This window comes from Pan paniscus, chromosome 18 (genome assembly GCF_029289425.2).
Source record: "Pan paniscus chromosome 18, NHGRI_mPanPan1-v2.0_pri, whole genome shotgun sequence".
NCBI classification, from domain to species: Eukaryota; Metazoa; Chordata; class Mammalia; order Primates; family Hominidae; genus Pan; species Pan paniscus.
Genome location: NC_073267.2, coordinates 66878472 through 66896002, shown reverse-complemented (window position 1 = coordinate 66896002; position 17531 = coordinate 66878472). Strand labels below are relative to the sequence as shown.

Below are 17531 nucleotides of genomic sequence, written 5' to 3'. Positions count from 1 at the left end.
TCTGTCCTTGAAACTTGATTTGATTCTCCAAGTTTGCTTTGCTTATCCTAGTCCCTGCTGGTGGATTTTAGTTGTTTGTTTGGCTAATTGAAGTTTGGCTCCAAAGCCCCTTTTATACACAGGTCTAAGATGACCCCTAGTGACTCATGCCCTTGTGTAATAACCCCCTTGAGTTTCAGCAGGACCTGTGAATGTGATGGGATAATCCCTACTGTGATTAGGTTACCTTCTGTGGCAAAAGTGAAGGGATTTTGCAGATGTAATTAAAGTCCCTAATGGACTTGAAGTTAATTAAGAGGGAGATTATCCTGAGTAGGCTTGACCCAATCAGTTGATCCTTTAAAAGAACTAGAGAGGAATTTCTCTTGCTAGCCGTGAAGAAGTAAGTGCTGTATTAGTCTGTTTTCATACTACTATAAAGAACTGCCCGAGACTGGGTAATTTTTAAAGGGAAGAGGTTTAATTGACTCACAGTTCTGCATGGCTGGGGAGGCCTCAGGCAACTTACAATCATGGCGGAAGGCGAAGGGGAAGCAAGACACCTTCACAAGGTGGCAGGGAGGAGACATGCTGAGCAAAGGAGGAAGAGCCCCTTATAAAACCATCAGATCTTGTGAGAACTCACTATCATCAGAACAGCATGGGGGAAACCGCCCTCATGATTCAGTTACCTCCACCCCTCTCGCTTGACACGTGGGGATTATGGGGATTACAATTCAAGATGAGATTTGGGTGGGGACACAAAGCCTAACCATATCAGTTGCCAAGTAGGGAGAGGGCCATTGGCAAGGAACTGTGAGTGCAGGCTCCTCACATGCTGGCAGACAGTCGAGAAAAAGGGGACCTTAGTCCACAGCTGCAAGGAACCGCATTCTGCCAACAACCAGGTTAGCTTGGAGAGGACCCCAAGTTCCAGATGAGAATGCAGCCTAGCCGGCACCTTGTAAGATCCTGAGTAGAGGCCCCGGTCTTCTGTGCCAGGACTCCTGGCCCACAGAACTTGTGATAAGAAATGGGTGTTTTAAGCAGCTAAATGTGAGGTCGTTGGTTACACAGCAGTAGGAAACTCATTCAGCCCCAGAATGGTTTGACAGTAACAAAATTATTATTTATTATTATTGTTTTGAGATGGAGTCTCGCTCTCTCACCCAGGCTGGAGTGCAGTGGCGTGATCTCGGTTCACTGCAAGCTCTGCCTCCCAGGTTCAAGCGATTCTCCTGCCTCAGCCTCCCGAGTAGCTGGGACTACAGGCATGTACCACCACGCCAAGCTAATTTTTTGTATTTTTAATAGAGACGGGGTTTTACCATGTTAGCCAGGCTGGTCTCAAACTCCTGACCTTGTGATTCACCTGCCTCGGCCTCCCAAAGTGCTGGGATTATAGGTGTGAGCCACTGCCTGGTCCAATAGTAACATAATTATTAAGCTGCAGGGCCACTGTTGGTTGCTTCTGCTGCACTTGCCCAGATGAAGGACAAAAATCTCAACCTCCATGTTGAGGACAAGAGATCCTGAGCCAGAGCTTCCTGGACAGGCCTAGCAAATGCCACAAGCCCTCGCCGATTCTTGCTCTGAGTCCCAGCTGCTGCTGGCAAAAAGGATGCTGCCATCTCCTGTCTGCTGCAGTTGGCATAGTTAATGATTTTATGCCGGCAGTTGCCGTGTCACTCCACAGGGTCCGGGGCAAGCCAGCCAGCTCGGAGTCTGGGGCCCAGAGTGAGGGAAGAGTCCTTGCCAATCAGCAGGACACACCTGGGCCGGGGGCTCAGACACACCTGCACCTACACCTGCACCCAGTGAGGTAACAGCCAGACAGGCTAGAGGTTTCAGCGTTCAGCAAGCTCACAGTATTGGAGCCAACATGGGCTCTTATAATCACTGAATGCAACCTCATCTTACATCTGAGGAAAGGGTGAGACTGGGAGGGTAACCTGCTGCCATCATTCACCTGAGCACCTCTTAAAAGTACTGAGGCCTGGCCGGGTGTGGTGGCTCACGCCTGTAATCCCAGCACTTTGGGAGGCTGAGGTGGGCGGATCATGAGGTCAGGAGATCGAGACCCTCCTGGCTAACACAGTGAAACCCCATCTCTACTAAAAATACAAAAAATTAGCCGGGTGTGGTGGTGGGTGCCTTGTAGTCCCAGCTACTCGGGAGGCTGAGGCAGGAGAATCGCTTGGACCTGGGAGGCAGAGCTGGCAGTGAGCCGAGATCACACCACTGCACTCCAGCCTGGGAGACACAGCGAGACTCCGTCTCAAAAAAATAAATAAAAGTACTGAGGCCTGGCCTGGCACAGTGGCTCACACCTGTAATCCCAGCACTTTGGAAGGCCGAGGCAGGTGGATCACTTGAAGTCAGGAGTTCGAGACCAGCCTGGCCAACATGGTGAAACCCCACCTCTACTAAAAATACAAAAATTAGCCAGGTGTGGTGGTGCATGCCTGTAATCCCAGCTACTTTGGAGGCTGAGGCAGTTGAATCGCTTGAACCCAGGAGGCGGAGGTTGCAGTAAGACAAGATGGTGCCATTGCCCTCCAGCCTGGGTGACAAGAGTGAAACTCCATCTCAAAAAAAAAAAAAGTACTGAGGCCTGATGTCCTTGGATGTTCTGAGTCAGCCCAATGTGGACCGAGATGGGGCTGGGGGTGTAATATTTCTTCTTTTTTAGTTTTCTAAAGTCTCTAGCTTAGAACTTGGCAGTGTACATTTGGGACTTCCCCCTTCCGAAATCACTCAAAATCAGTAAATGGAGGGGACAGCAGAGACAAACCATTACCTTCCTTGGGGTTAGGAGGCAGCCAAAACAGAACCACAAAATACTTGGAAGGAGATGAGAGCAGAGGCTTTGGAGCCAGAGTGTGGACAGGAGAGAAGGGAGAGCAGATGAGGGTGCAAAGCTGCTCCAGATGAAGATACCCCTGAGCTGCAGAATGGGCCCTCGTTTGTAACAATGGGGCCCAAGGGCACAGGCAGGCAGTGGCGCTGAAGGGAGAACCCCACAGCGGAGCCTGGCATGCTGGAAGCACCCTGGTCTCTGCACTGGAGAAGAGAGACTGTGAACAGCCCAGCTGCCTGTCCTTGTGGCAGGGAGAAGGCTAAACAGAAACCTTACCAAATATTGGTGAAAATGTGGCCGGGTGAGAACTCCCTGTTGGTAGGGATACTTTGGGCAATGTCACCCTCATGTCACTTTGAACACTGGCTGCATATTAGAATCACCTGGATAGCTTCCAAAAATAAACCAAACCAAAACAAAACAAAAGCCTATTCCTGGATTTCCTCTCCAAAACCCAATTCAGTCAGAATCCCTTGGAGTAGGGCCCAGGGCATCAGCATTTTTGCAAAGCTCTCCCAGGTCATTGTAGAGTGCAGCCAGGATTGAGAACCACTGCCCTAGAGAAATTCTTTGGCCCATGCACCAGGAGACAAGTATTCAAAGCAGCAGTACTTCTAAGAGACAATCCAAATGGCCATTAACAAGAGCGTGAATGAATGAGCTGTGCGTCCAAGCAGTGGAACACTGCACAGCAGTGATGAGCTATAGCTGTGCACTTCAACATGGAAGAATCACGAAGCAACAGAAGCCACAAAAGCAAGTCACAGAAGTGTGTGTGTGTGTGTGTGTGTGTGTGAAATATTTCATTTACATAAAGTTCAAAAACATGCCAGATGCATCAGCCTGTCATTAAGGATATACATATGTGCATATACATGATGTATACACACATGTATGTGTGTGACAAAACTAATAAAGAGCTCAAGGGGAATGATATAATTCAGGACCACAGTTGGCTCCAAAGGGAGACGGGAGAAAGAGGCAGGACTTCATCAGCAGGAAAGTTCTATTTCTTAGGCTGGACGGTGGGTATACAAGTGTTTATTTTTATTTGTTTGTATACCTGCTATATACATGATGGATTTGTGTTTCTTCTTCTTTTTTTTTTTTGAGACAGAGTCTCACTCTGTCACCCAGGCTGGAGTGCAGTGGTGTAATCTTGGCTCACTGGAACCTCCGCCTCCCAGGTTCAAGCAATTCTCCTGCCTTAGCCTCCCAAGTAGCTGGGATTACAGGCATGTGCCACCATGCTCAGCTAATTTTTGTATTTTTAGTAGAGACAGGGTTTCACCATGTTAGCCAGGCTGGTCTTGAACTCCTGACCTCAGGTGATCCACTCGCCTCAGCCTCCCAAAGTGCTGGGATTAACAGGCGTGAGCCACCACGCCCGACCAATGGATTTGTATTTCTAAGAAACTTCATTGAAAAAACCTGAAAACCTCTCACATGAAACCCTGGGTCTTAAGGAGAATACTGCTAGCCCAGGACAAAGTCCTGCTTCTCCCTGACACGAACCTCTGTGGAACCCTTGACCCCGTTATCATCTCATGCAAAATTTTTAAAGTGGAACTAGTACGGCATCTATATATATAAAGCTGCCTCAGAATAATAGTAACAGAGGGAGAAGGTTGTCACAGAGCAGGTGAATACTGTTTGTGACCAAAATTTTTGCTACAAATTACACAAATGTATAAAATAGCTTTGTGCTAAGTAGGGGTGGGGATGGGGCAGCTCTCGGGTGGCTCTTACTTCACCCCTCTCGGGGAAAGCAGGGACAGAAGCCCCCACTCAGCCCTCAGTGACTTCAGATCTCACCTTCAGTGGTCACTCCTGGTGGTCAAGCTGGTGGTCTGGTCATTGGTTACCCATGGCCCACCATCCAGCATGAGGCTTTCACCTCTGCAAACCTCTGTGCTGATCTGGAGACTGCATTCAGACTCAGCTGGGTTAGAATGCTCCCTCCTTTCCTTCCTTCTTTCCTCCCTTCCTTCCCCTCCCTCCCTCCTTCCCTCTCTTCCTTCCTTCCCCTCCTTCCCTCCCTCCCTCCTTCATTGCTTCCCCTCCCTCCCTTCCTCCCCATCCCTCCCTCCCTTCCCTCCCACCATCCATCCATCCATCCTTCCTTCCTTCTCCTCTTCCCCTTCCTTCCTTCCCCTTTCTTCCTTTTCCTTCCTTCCCTCTCTTCCTTCCTTCCCCTCCTTCCCTCCCTCCCTCCTTCATTGCTTCCCCTCCCTCCCTTCCTCCCCCTCCCTCCCTCCCTTCCCTCCCACCATCCATCCTTCCTTCCTTCCTTCTCTTCCCTTCCTTCCCCTTTCTTCCTTTTCCTTCCTTCCTTCTCTTCCTTCCTTCCTCCCTCCATCCCTTCCCCTCCCTCCCTCCCCTCCCACCATCCATCCTTCCTTCCTTCCTTCCCCTTTCTTCCTTTTCCTTCCTTCCTTCCCTTCCTTCCTTCCTCTCTCCATCCCTTCCCCTCCCTCCCTCCCTTTCCTCCTTCCTCCCTCCCTTCCTTCCTTTCCTCCTTCCTTCCTTCCTTTTTGATTTTCTATAATTACTTAAACATTTTTTCTCTTAAATCATGAAAGATTTCAAATACAGAGAATTTCCAATAGACAACTAGCTTTGCTGTGTGTGATTCCGATCACTCCTTTTTTTCGTACACAAGTGATACAGCAGTGGCAAAATCCCTTCGCTGTCCTCCCAGAGGACTCCTTTGTCCTGAGCTGATATATGTCTCATCCAAGCCTGCTACTCTACAGAAAAGTGAATATTGAATATGTCTTTTTTATGAAATTCACATAACATAAAATGAACGATTTAAAATAAACAATTCAGCAGCATTTGGTACATTCACAGTGTGGTGCAACCACCACCTCTATCTAGTTCCAAAATGTTTTCATTACCCTAAAAGGAAACCCCATCCCCAGTAAGCAGTCCCTTCCGGTCTTCCTCTCCCACCATCTCTGGTCACCACCAGTGGGCGTTCTGATTCCATGGAGTTACTTCTGACATTTCATATGAATGAAATTATATACTGTGTGACCTTCTGCGTTTGGCTTCTTTAGCTTAACAGAGTGTTTTGAGCTTCACCCATATTGTAGGGCATATCCATGCAGAAAAATCTTCCTTGTATGGTTAGACCACTTTTGTTTATCCATTCATCTGTTGATAGGCCTTGGGCTGTTTCCAGCTTTGTGCTGTAGTAAATATCTCACCATGAACAAGTATGTGCAAGGACTAAACAAGTCCTTTGAAAGCTGATTTTTGGCTGTGACAGTTTCTCAGACTTTCCTTGTTTTGGATGAGCTTGATCATTTTGAGGAGTACTGGTCAGGGTTGGTTTGTTTGTTTGTTTTGAGACAGAGTCTCACTCTGTTGCCCAGGCTGGAATGCAGTGGACTGATCTGGGCTCACTGCAACCTCTACCTCCCAGGTTCAAGCAATCCCCCTGCCTCGGCCTCCCAAGTAGCTGGGATTACAGGCATGCACCACCATGCCCAGCTAATTTTTGTATTTTTAGTACTGTCAGAGTTTCACCCCGTTGGCCAGGCTGGTCTTGAACTCCTGACCTCAAGTGATCCGCCTGCCTCGGCCTCCCAAAGTGCTGGGATTACAGGTGTGAGCCACCATGCTTGGCTGAAGGCTGACTTCTTAAAGCCCTGATCCCTTTGCTCGTCTGAGTATTTCACCCCTGTGGTTGCCATGCTGGCTTTGGAGAAGGGCACAGGGAATATCCAGGTGATGGCAGTTCAATTATGAGGAAATGGCAGGTTTTCTTTTTTTTCTTTTCTTTTTTTTTTTTTTTTGAGACAGAGTCTCACTCTCACTCTGTCACCCAGGCTGGAGTGCAATGGCGTGATCTTGGCTCACTGCAACCTCTGCCTCCCGAGTTCAAGTGATTCTCCTGCCTCAGCCTCCCGAGTAGCTGGGATTACAGGCACGCGCCACCATGCCTGGCTAATTTTTGTATTTTTAGTAGAGACGGGGTTTCACCATGTTGGTCAGACTGGTCTCGATCACTTGACCTCATGATTGTGAGCCACTGCGTCCGACCAGAAACGGCAGGTTTTCTAAGACTGTGGTCCGCTAAGGGCGATGTGAGAGGTAGAGGAGTAGCCATATTGGCACATCCCCAAACAGGTGAGAGAAGGTCCAGTTCCATTGCTTCATGGAGAAATAGGCTCAGGCAGGTGAGGCTCAGGCAGGTGAGGCACATGTGTCCAGGTCCGACGGCCAGTCAGTGGCAAAGCAGAGACTCCAAACAGGTCCCTGACCCTTTGTGTTAAAATGTACTTTCGAAGATAAACTTTTTTTAGCTCCCACATATGAGTGAGAACATGAGATATTTGTCTTTCTGTGCCTGGCTTATTTCACTTAACATAATGACTGTCCATCCATTTTGCTGCAAATGACAGGATTTCCTTCTTTTTTTATGGCTGAATGGTACTCTGTTGTGTACATGTACCAAATTTCTTTATTTATTCCTCCATTGATGGACACGGGTTGATTTCATATTTTGGCTATTGTGAATAGTGCTGCAATAAACATGGGGGTGCAGGTATCCCTTTAATATATTGATTTCCTTTCCTTTGTATAAATACCCAGTGGTAGGATTGCTGGATCATATGGTAGTTCTATTTAGGGGAGAGGGGTGATGGGGAGAGATTGGTTAATGGGTACAAACAAGCAGCTGGATAGAAGGAATAATTTCCAGTGTTCGATTGCACAGTAGGGTGACTATAGTAAACAACTTATTGTGTATTTCTTTTTTCTTTCTTTCTTTTCTTTCCCTCTTTCTTTCTTTCTTTCTTTCCTTCCTTCTTTCTTTCTTTCTTTGTTTTTCTTTCTTTCTTTCTTTGAGATGGAGTTTCACTCTTATTGCCCAGGCTGGAGTGCAATGGTGCAATCTTGGCTCACTGCAACCTCTCCCAGGTTCAAGCGATTCTCCTGCCTCAGCCTCCCGAGTAGCTAGGATTACAGGTGCCTGCCACCACATCCAGCTAATTTTTTTGTATTTTTAATAGAGATGGGGTTTCATCATGTTGGCCAAGCTGGTCTAGAACTCCTGACCTCAGGTGATCTACCTACTTTGGCCTCCCAAAGTGCTAGGATTACGGGCGTGAGCCACCATGCCCGGCCTTTTTTTTTCTTTTTGAGACAGGGTCTCCCTCTGTCACCCTGGCTGGAGTGCAGTGGCACCATCACAGTTCACTGCAGCCTTGGCCTGCTGTGCTCAGGTGATCCTCCCACCTCAGCCTCCTGAGTAGCTGGCAGCACAGTCGCATGCTACCATGCCTGGCTAATTTTTGCATTTCGTAAAGACTGAGTCTCACTATGTTGCCCAGACTGGTCTCAGACTCCTGGGCTCAAGTGATCCTCCCACCTTGGCCTCCCAGAGTGCTGGGATTACAGGTGTGAGCCACTATGCCCAGCCTATTGTATATTTCAAAATAGCTAGAAGAGAAGATTTGAAACGTTCCCAACACAGTGAAATGATAAATGTTAGAGGTGATGGATATCCTGATTACCTTGATCTGATCACTATGCATTGTATGCTTGTGTCACAGTATCATATGTATCCCATAAATATGTACAATTACTATGCATCAATTTAAAAAATTTAAAATGTACCCACAGGATTTGAATTGATGGAGGTGACTGAGTGACAACACAGAGCGACCAAGGCCACTGAAAGAATTTATCACTTGCATCTCCCAGGAGAACAGGGCATGGCACACACGCAGGACCACACACGGGGGCCACAGGGGGAGCACCAAGTTTGGTCAGGAGGCTGAAAGGAAGGATCAGAACAGCACAGGCCACAGCCTTTTGTGGGGTTTCCACCCGAAGGGCAAGGCAGGCCAGGGGAAGCAGCCCAGGTCTGGCTAGTTGGAATAATTCCAGGGGGCCTTGGGCTTAGGGGCCGTCCCTAGTTGTCTCTACCTGGCTCCGGGTGATTTAGGGCAGGGGAAATACTGGCTTGGTGTGAGAGTTAAATAGAGATGGTTGGGGGGTCTGTGATTGGGATTGGTTGGAGGGTTTGTAACTATTATTACTTTCAAACACTTGCAAAAACCAGCTCGCAGGGGAGGTATAAATGCTTTTGGCCCTGTGATTTGGCCCTGTGATAAATGGATGCCAAATAGACCAAATACAGTCTCTAAGAAAACACAATGAAACACCCCGGCCCACAGCTCTTGGCACTGCCCAGGTTGCGTCTGGAGTTAGTGGCCCTGCTAGTCCCAGCAGCGTTTCTTCCTTCTTCCTCTTCATCCAGCAAACCCCAGACAGTGTAATTGGCGGTTTCTTTGCTTCTGTTCCCACAAGAGGAGAGCTGGCCAGCTACAGACACCCCTGCCCCAAGGCCTAGTGCAGCTACAACCAGATGTGGCTGATCCCAGCCCCTGGGGACAGCGATGGGGCCGGAGTCCGGCTGGTGGGGTCAGGGCCCCTGGCGCATCAGCCTCAGAACTTCCTCCTAAGAGCAGAGTGCCCTCTGGTGGGCCATTGGAAAACAACCCAATTCTAATTTCCACGTTTGGAGATGCAATATGCTTCAAGCCCGGTTATTAGGGCTCCCCAGGAAATTTCTCTTTCCCCACTAGTGCCCCTTGTGGAATTCACCTGAGCAGCACTGATGAAAATGTATAAATCAAATATACACTATGCACAAAGCTTTTTTCCCTCCTCATAAATGAGTCTGGTACTGTTTCCTGACCCAAATACCTGCTCAGTGAGTTTATTGGGTAAATCACCCAAGCAGCTCCAATTACAAGGGGTAGAGTGTGGTCAAGATTAGACTAAGGTGAGCGTTGGGTGCAGGTGGAGGACACACAGCTGAGGTTGAGTAGGCTGGCTGCGGCAGAGGCAGCACTGAGTTGAGCGTTGAAGAGAAACTGGATTTCAGAATAGTGGCTCACGCCTGTAATCCCAGCACTTTGGGAGGCCGAGGTGGGCGGATCACTTGAGCTCGGGAGTTCGAGACCAGCCTGGCCAACATGGTAAAACCCCATCTCTTCTAAAAATACAAAAATCAGCCAGGTGTGGTGGCGCACACCTATAATCCCAGCTACTCAGGAAGCTGAGGCATGAGAATCGCTTGAACCCGGGAGACAGAGGTTGCAGTGAGCCAGATCGCACCACTGCACTCCAGCCTGGGTCACAGAGCCAGACTCCATCTGAAAAAAAAAAAAAAAAAAGCAGGGGTGGGGTGGGGGAGGAGGGGAGGCACCTACCAGGTGAAAGAAACAACGTAAGTCTGGCGCTCCTCCTCACTTTTCACCCCGAACCTGCCCATTCCTCTTTTTCCCTCCCAGCAGTCTTTCCAATCACAGCAGTCTCCAGGTCACACCTCCTTAAAATGCCCTAAGGTCACATGGCAGTTGTCCTATCTCTTGCATCTCACCATCCCCCAACTTGCACCGGATGCTGCTCGTGAATACTTGGATTCTGAATCCTGCATTTTGTTGCCAGTCCTGGATCCACCTCTTCCCTGCCTTTATGCAACGCCCCACCCTATCTCACTTTCAGGGACCCTCTGGCAACTCCCCACCTCCTCACAGGCCTCCATGGCAGCTCTACTTACCTAAGCTTACAATATGGGCTTCTGAGTAGGATTTCAGTAGGGAAAAAACAAAAAAGGTCTTGCTTTTTTAAACGAAGTTTGCTGGAGGCCAGGCGCGGTGGCTCATGCCTGTAATCTCAGCACTTTGGGAGGCCAAGGCGAGTGGATCACATAAGGCCAAGAGTTCAAGACCAGCCTGACCGACATGGTGAAACCCCGTCTCTACTAAAAATACAAAAAAATTAGCCAGGTGTGGTGGCGGGCGCCTGTAATCCCAGCTACTTAGGAGGCTGAGGCAGGAGAATCGCTTGAACCTGGGAGGCGGAGGTTGCAGTGAGCTGAGATGGAGCCATTGCACTCTGGGAGTCCTTCCAGCTCTCGCCTGCAGGGTGCAGGGGTCCAGACCCCGGCTGTCTCTGGCCTTTGCTGTCTTAGGAGCTTCTCCTTGCCTCCCTCCCTTTTTAGATCATCCTTCCTCCACCCGGTGGATTCAGAGGACAATTTTCCATGAAGAACTCAGACTGGGCCACCCCTAGGACTCTGGGTCTTAGGCAGTTGTTCAAGGGATCCTCCTCGGCATCAGGACAGGAGATGAGCCCACTTGCGGCTGAAAAGACCCTAGAGTCACAGGCAAGCCAGTTCACTGGTTTTATCAACCTCGTTATCGCTGTGCCCCTACTGGAAAGTAAACTTGGGTTCGATCATCTGCCCTGCAATGAGCTGACCGGCCACAAGGGAGCAGCAGGAGGCAACAGCCGGGCCTGGAAATTGCCCTTCTAACCGCAGCCCCACCAAACGATGCCCGCCACAAGGTCCTCGGAAGAGAAGGACCCGCGCCCTTGCCGCCAAACTGTGTTCAGAGAGAAGCCACGGCCCCATCGCTGGTTGGGAGAGAGAGAGAGAACTAGAAGGCTAAGGCCCCGACTCCTCTGTGCTCAGCCCTTAGCTGGGCATGGGCAGAGGGGTCTGGGGTTGGGGTGTCCTGAGTCTCTAGTCCCCATCTTTTTTAGCACAGGGGTGTGGGGTCCCCGGAGTGGCTCACGGAGCTCTCAACCTAATGGAGGAGCTGGGACTGCCACACACGCGCGCGCGCGCACACACACACACACACACACAATGAGAGAACCACGCGGAGCAGGGGTCGGCTTCAGGGCAGTCCCTAAGAGCTGGGGAAGCGAGTCGGTGGGCGGTTGTGCTGGGCCGGCTTCCGGCAGGCTGGGCGCAGCCCGGGCGGGGGGGGGATCACACTTCAGTCAGGAGGAACCACAGGGCCGCGTGGCGCCCGCCTGCCTGAGCCTGGAGGGGGCTAGGAAGTCAGCCGCAGGCAGAGGACCCAGGACCCACAGAGCCCCCTCGCCCTGGAGCTGGTCTGGAGTTTGAGCGGGGAGAGGGAGCCAGGGTCAGGAGGAGCCGGGCCAGCTGGACTGCAGTGAGTGCAGGGGGAGGCAAGGACATGGCTACAAGGTTCCCCCACCCTTGGCCAGGGGGCTCCCCAGCACTGGGCAGAGCTGTGGCCTGCGGCAGGGTCCTGGCCAGTCTGTGAAATTGACTCCAGCACCTCGGGGAAGCTTGTCCTCAGCTCCACGTGGCGCAAGAACAGGAGCTGGGCTGGGGAGAAACCGGGAGACCTCGGGGTGGGTAGGGAGAGAATCCAGCGGCCGCCTCCCAGGACCCTGCCAACCCCGCCCCTGCCCGGGCCTCTCACCAGGGCCTCCCCTCACTGGTGCGTGGTCTGCGGAAGCCACGTGCCCTTCTCAGCCTCAGTTTCCCTTTCCGACCTGCACAGGGCAGGACCAGAGGTTCTCTGAGGACCCTCCCAGAGTGACAGGCCGGAGTGGAAGCGCATCTTGCGCTGTGGGGACAGACACGCTGACACAGACTGAGGATAAAGACTTTAATCTGGGCCCTTTGTGCCCATGGCTCCAGTTCAGACAAGGGGATGGGATCTCCCTCACTGTGGCTCTTCTTCGTCTCTGGAAGGCCTCCCCTGGACCCAGGCGCTCAGAGTGGGGGCGGTGAACACCAACGGTGGAGGTCCCAGGTGGTCCCGGGAGACAGTCAGGAGTCTGGGGTGAGGAGGCTTCAAGACCTCTCAAGGCTTTGCAGGTATTTAACTGCATTCTTCACTCTCTTGTTGTTGGGGTCCGAACAGATGGCCCTGCCCTGCACAGTTACAAAACTACACAGAAGGAGGACGTTACCAGGAGTGGCAGAGGGGGAAGGGCCCCCAGAGTCCCTGGGACGGCCTGCCCTGTGCTGACCAGGATTCCAAGGCTCCAAGAGGGGCAGGAAGTTGCTGCTGTCACACAGGGCATTGGTGGCAGATCTGGGACTTCAGGCTCTGTCCCGAGTAATCTCGACCCTCCCAGGGAGCCAGGGCTGCAGGAACTTGTGCCCACCCCTCAGCCTGCCCATGCCCCCAGACAGCCTAGAGCCTGGGACGTGGAGACTGCAGGCAGGGCTCAGGCCCAGGCCGGGGGAGGTGACTACATTGCCCCTGACCAGCTGTGTGACCTGGGGGTGTTCATTGCTCCCGGGGCTTCAATTTCACCACAAATCAAGGAATAGGTTGGACCTCATGGCCTGCGGCCCTTTTGGGTTCCACAGCGTGGGGAGCCTGCAGGGGTTGGGGAGGAAGGCCCCACTGTCTCTTCCCTGCTCCCCATTGGCCTTCCTGGGAGCTCCAGGGTGCACTTGTCCCCATGCTTGGCCCTGAGGAGCAGGGGTGGAGCCAGGAGGACTTACACGATGGCATCCCTGGAGCAGTCCTCAGATGTCTGGTACCACGTCTTCAGCTTTCTAAGGGGAATGGCTCCCTTGAAGTACTCCAGGCAGCACTCCCGGCCCACATTGGTCCCTCGAGCTGCAGGGAGAGGAGCGGGACAGGGGTGTCTGTGAGTGTCTGCATGTGTGTTGCGGGGACCTCTGGGGGGTGTTCGTGGAAGATCTGCATGTGCGTGTCCATGTGTGCATCTGTGTGTGATGACTGCATGTGTATCACTGCCTATGTGTATGTGTGTATGTCTGTGTGTTACCATACACAGGTATGTGTGAGGCTTCTGTGTATGTTGTGGGGTCCCGTGTGTTTGTGGGTATGCATGTTTGTGTGTGTCTGTGGGGGATCCTGTGTGTCCTGTGAGTGCCTACGTGTGTGTCTCTGTACATCTGTGCGCGTCCCTGTATGTCTATACCTGGCAACCTTATTTCATCTTTCCTTTCCCAACCTAATATAAGAATCTCTTTTTTCAGTCTGGGCGCCGTGGCTCATGCCTGTAATCCCAGCACTTTGGGAGGCCGAGGCTGGTGGATGGCCTGAGGTCAGGAGTTCAAGACCAGCCTGACCAACATGGTGAAAACCCGTTGGTGGCGTGGTGGCCGGGCACCTGTATTCCCAGCTACTCGGGAGGCTGAGGCAGGAGAATCGCTTGAACCTGGGAGGCAGAGGTTGCAGTGAGCCGAGATCACACCATTGCACTCCAGCCTGGGCGACAGCGCGAGACTCCGTCTCAAAAAAAAAAAAAAGAATCCTTTTATACATGCTCTTGGAAACAATTCTCCTATCTTTATGCTGATTCCCTCATTGTGCATAAAACCTGTTAATAAAACAGAAGCTAATAAATAATTTTGAGAATCGTTCATTTTCCATTGCACAACTACAGCCACAGCCCCCACCTCACGGCCATTGCAGCCCAAGGTGTGCTCGCCTTGGTCCTCACCAAGCCCACCGGCAAGACCTGGGGCATTGTCATCATCAACATTTTTCTCTGCTTGTTTCCCTCAAAATCCTAGTGCTGTGGGCTTCTCACATCTTTTGTGGGAGTAGGTGGGGTGTAAATAATACACAAACGTGTGTGTTGCTGTGGTGGTCTTCATGCCCCCAACCCCTGTCCTCCCGGTGCCTGCCCCTGGTCACCTGTCCCCTGCTCTCACCTGCGTGGATGTGCTGCAGAGAAGCCCCCAGGAGGAGGGTGACCAGGGCCAGCATCTTCAGTGGGGCCATGGTGCCAGGAGCCCAGGAGGGAGTCTCTGTGTGCAGGTCTCTCTGCTCAGGGAGACACCCTGCTGAGAGTCGAGGGTGGCAGTGACCTATTTAACCTCTTTGGGGGTCTTGCCCCGCCTTCTGTCACCTCCTCACATCCTTCCCTAGACCAGTGAAGTTCGAAGAATTTGAGATGATTCAGGAGAAGTCCAGCTCTTGGAATGTTTGTGGATTTCCAGAGAATGGGCACTCAACTGGAGACAGAGGTGGGGTACATGTGTCTAGAGCCCATGGCAGTGACACACTTCTCCTTTCAAAGGGGACATTTCTTGGTTCCTCTATTAGAATTGAAAAGCCTCCATGCACAGCTGGGTTCATCTCTCTGTGGCTGGAGAGCATCCTTCATGCATGGTGGCTTGAGCGGGGGGCAGACGGAAGTGTCGGGGAGTCGACCAGGCAGAAACCAAGCAGAGCTCTTCTCCTGGACCATGAGTGAGCTTCAGGGTGCTGCCAGGGCCACCCTGGCTGCCGGGCATGGGCACATGGGCATCACTCTGCAGGGAGGTCCATGCTTTATCTGCCTCCGAGAGGCTGAGGCCCAGCCAGGGCACAGAGCAGCTTTGGTTGGTGTCCCATCCCAGGTGAGGCCCTGACCGCAGGAGGCAAGAGCCCAATGGTGCTTCGATTACTATTCAGTCCAAATAGCTCAGGAAACCACGTTCCCCTAAATGGGATGCCTTACGCTAAGATACAGAACAGAACGAAGGGGTCAGTGGGAGATGCTGCTTCTCACTTCTAGCAGAGCTGTGTCCTGGAGTCAGTACTGGACGCCTGGTCAGGGTCCAGCCTGAGCCAGGCCCTGAGCTGACTTTCCAGGCACCCCAGCACATGGCAGGGCAGATGACAGAACGTAAGTCCGCTTTCCAGTGGGGGCAGGAATAAAACAAGAATTGCAATAATAAGGAGGTTGATAAAGTTGGTGAACTGGCTTCTCTGTGACTCTAGCGTCTCAGCCCCAGGCCACAGCATCACTGCATGCGGGTCAGTCCCCTGGCCACCCGAGGAAATTGCCGGTTGCCCTCTTGGGGCTCCCGGGAGCCACAGCAAGGGCGTCCCTACAGTAGGATGAGAGTCCCATGGCCTTCAGGTGGGCAGCACCAGGGAAGGGCAGCTCCAGGCAGGGCAGCACCTGGACTGTGATTGTGACATGGGGGACCTTGGCCTGGCTTCATCCTGTCCTTGCAAGACCAGGGCCAACTCAAAATGACAGCACTGCCCCTCCAAAACATGGCGCAGGTGGCTTCCACCCTCTCACAGTCCACCCTGTGTTAATCACTAAATCATTACTAAGTTTTTCACTAACTGTCATGATAACTGCAACAGCCGCTATTTGTCATGAGATTTTTGTTTCTTGTTTTTAGATTCTGGGGACACCTGTGGAAACCCCACACTACCGGAGCATCGCTCAGAGCTAACCTCATCAGTCCTTAGGTAGAAGGGCAGGGATCCTACCAGACAAAGACCCTCGACCTCGGAGGAGCCTCAGGCGCTCCTCTCCCCACCCCTCAGCAAGGGCGGCCTGGGAGCCTGTGGCTGCTTCCGCACCTGGGAGTGGGGCTTCCCTGCCCATGGCAGAATCTTTCTGTGGGCAGCATCCTCTATATGACCTCAGGTGGCTCACAGACCCTCTCTGGACCTCAATCTCATCACCTGTAGAGGGAAGTTTGGTCTGTCCCACAGAGCTCTGCCAAAACAGTAGATCTCAGGAAGATGGGGTCCCCCTTGGTGGGCCTTGCACCAACATTCCTCTGCTTCTCTGGGGGTCGCATCAGCTGCCAGAGACCCTGACCCTGCCCCCTCCTCAAGCCACAGTCCAGATGGGTTCTTTGCCCCCAGCCACCCCTCCTGTGCCCAGGGCTGTCTTCCATTTGCACGTGCAGAGGAGGGGGAGGGGAGGCTGCTCTTCCTGCCTGGGCACCTCCTTGGTGCCAACATCCCAGAGAAAGGGAGGGGCAGCCTCAGAGTAGCTCCCCGCAGAGTCCCCCTGCAAAGGAGGCCGCGCTGGGTAGGGGAAGGTGTGCAGGCACAGGGCAGCCCTGACCTGGAGACAGCCTGAGCCCAGAGGTGCAGGACCAGGCCTGGGTCCTGGGAAGAGGCAGAAAGGGGCGCCTCCGCCGACCACCCCTCCCTCCCTAGCTGCCCTCCATGCACTCTGCCCTGTGGCTTCTGCCTGCCCTCTTGTGGGGGCTCCACCTGCCGCAGAGGCCACCACATGCTCTTCTGTGCTACACAACTGCAAGGGACAGCTGATTAATAAGTGAGCAGCCTGATTAATGATGAAGCAGCTGCAGTCCCGGCCACTGGGGAAACTCCCCGGTGGGTTCTGAGTCCTCTTTGCTTTCCCGCAGACTCAGAGCTTTCTTCAGAAGGACCCAAATTCCCCTGTTTGTTCTGGGGAACAAATCATGAAAGCAGCAGTGGAAGGTTCTGGACTAGGAAGGTTCTGGTTCAGTTCAAGGCTGGTGCAGGCTGCCTGGCTGGCAGGGGCAGCTGAGCCTCTGGGGGCTGTGCCCAGGGCTGCAGGGCGGACAGAGGCCAGACCCTGCTGTTGTGGGGTTTTGCAGTGGGTAAGGGCGGGGGAACAGGGCCTGAGCCCTCATAGGGACATGCAGGCGAGATTAAAGGGCTTCGGGGCATAGACTGGGGAGAGGCTGCCTCTGCCAGAATTCGTGGAAGGCTGCCTGAAAGAGGTGGCTGTAGGGCCTAGGGCTAGGTTTTGTAGATAAGATTCATACTGAGATTGGAAGAAAGGACATTGCACAGGGGGCACTGTTTAGGCAAAGGTGCAGAGAGGGGAATGTGCAGAGATAAATTAGGGCAACAGCATGAAACCCCGGCATGGGCACTACCTAAATGCATTAAGAGCCAGTCACACGAGGACTGGCTGTGTCTACCTTGCCCCGCGCCGTGGGCATCCCCAGCACCAAGCACGGTGCCTGGCATGCAGTGAACCTTCAGTGTCACCTGACCGAGTAAACACAGGACTGAAGGAAGGGAAGGCGAGATGGACGCAAAGGGCCCAGTGTGCCTCAGTCTTCTTTGGGAGGTGGCAGGGACCAGGGACATTTTTGAGGTGGTTTCCTCTCCAGGGA

At 52.4% G+C, this 17531-nt stretch overlaps 1 protein-coding gene and 1 long non-coding RNA gene across 2 annotated transcripts; one reads left to right on the top strand and one right to left on the bottom strand.

Annotated features, from left to right (window-relative positions):
* The first annotated feature begins 11533 nt into the window (after positions 1–11533).
* On the top strand, positions 11534–14320 carry LOC103786986 (uncharacterized). The gene is made up of 3 exons (XR_004666858.3): positions 11534–11829; positions 12381–12506; positions 13650–14320. It is a non-coding gene; the product is annotated as an uncharacterized LOC103786986 (long non-coding RNA).
* On the bottom strand, positions 12445–15629 carry CCL17 (C-C motif chemokine ligand 17). Its single transcript, XM_034940250.3, has 3 exons — positions 14331–15629; positions 13146–13263; positions 12445–12579 (listed from the first exon to the last, which is right to left on the bottom strand). The coding sequence occupies exons 1-3, from the start codon at positions 14398–14400 to the stop codon at positions 12483–12485; spliced, it is 285 nt and encodes a 94-aa protein (XP_034796141.3). The 5' UTR covers positions 14401–15629; the 3' UTR covers positions 12445–12482.
* Between the last annotated feature and the right edge of the window lie 1902 nt (positions 15630–17531).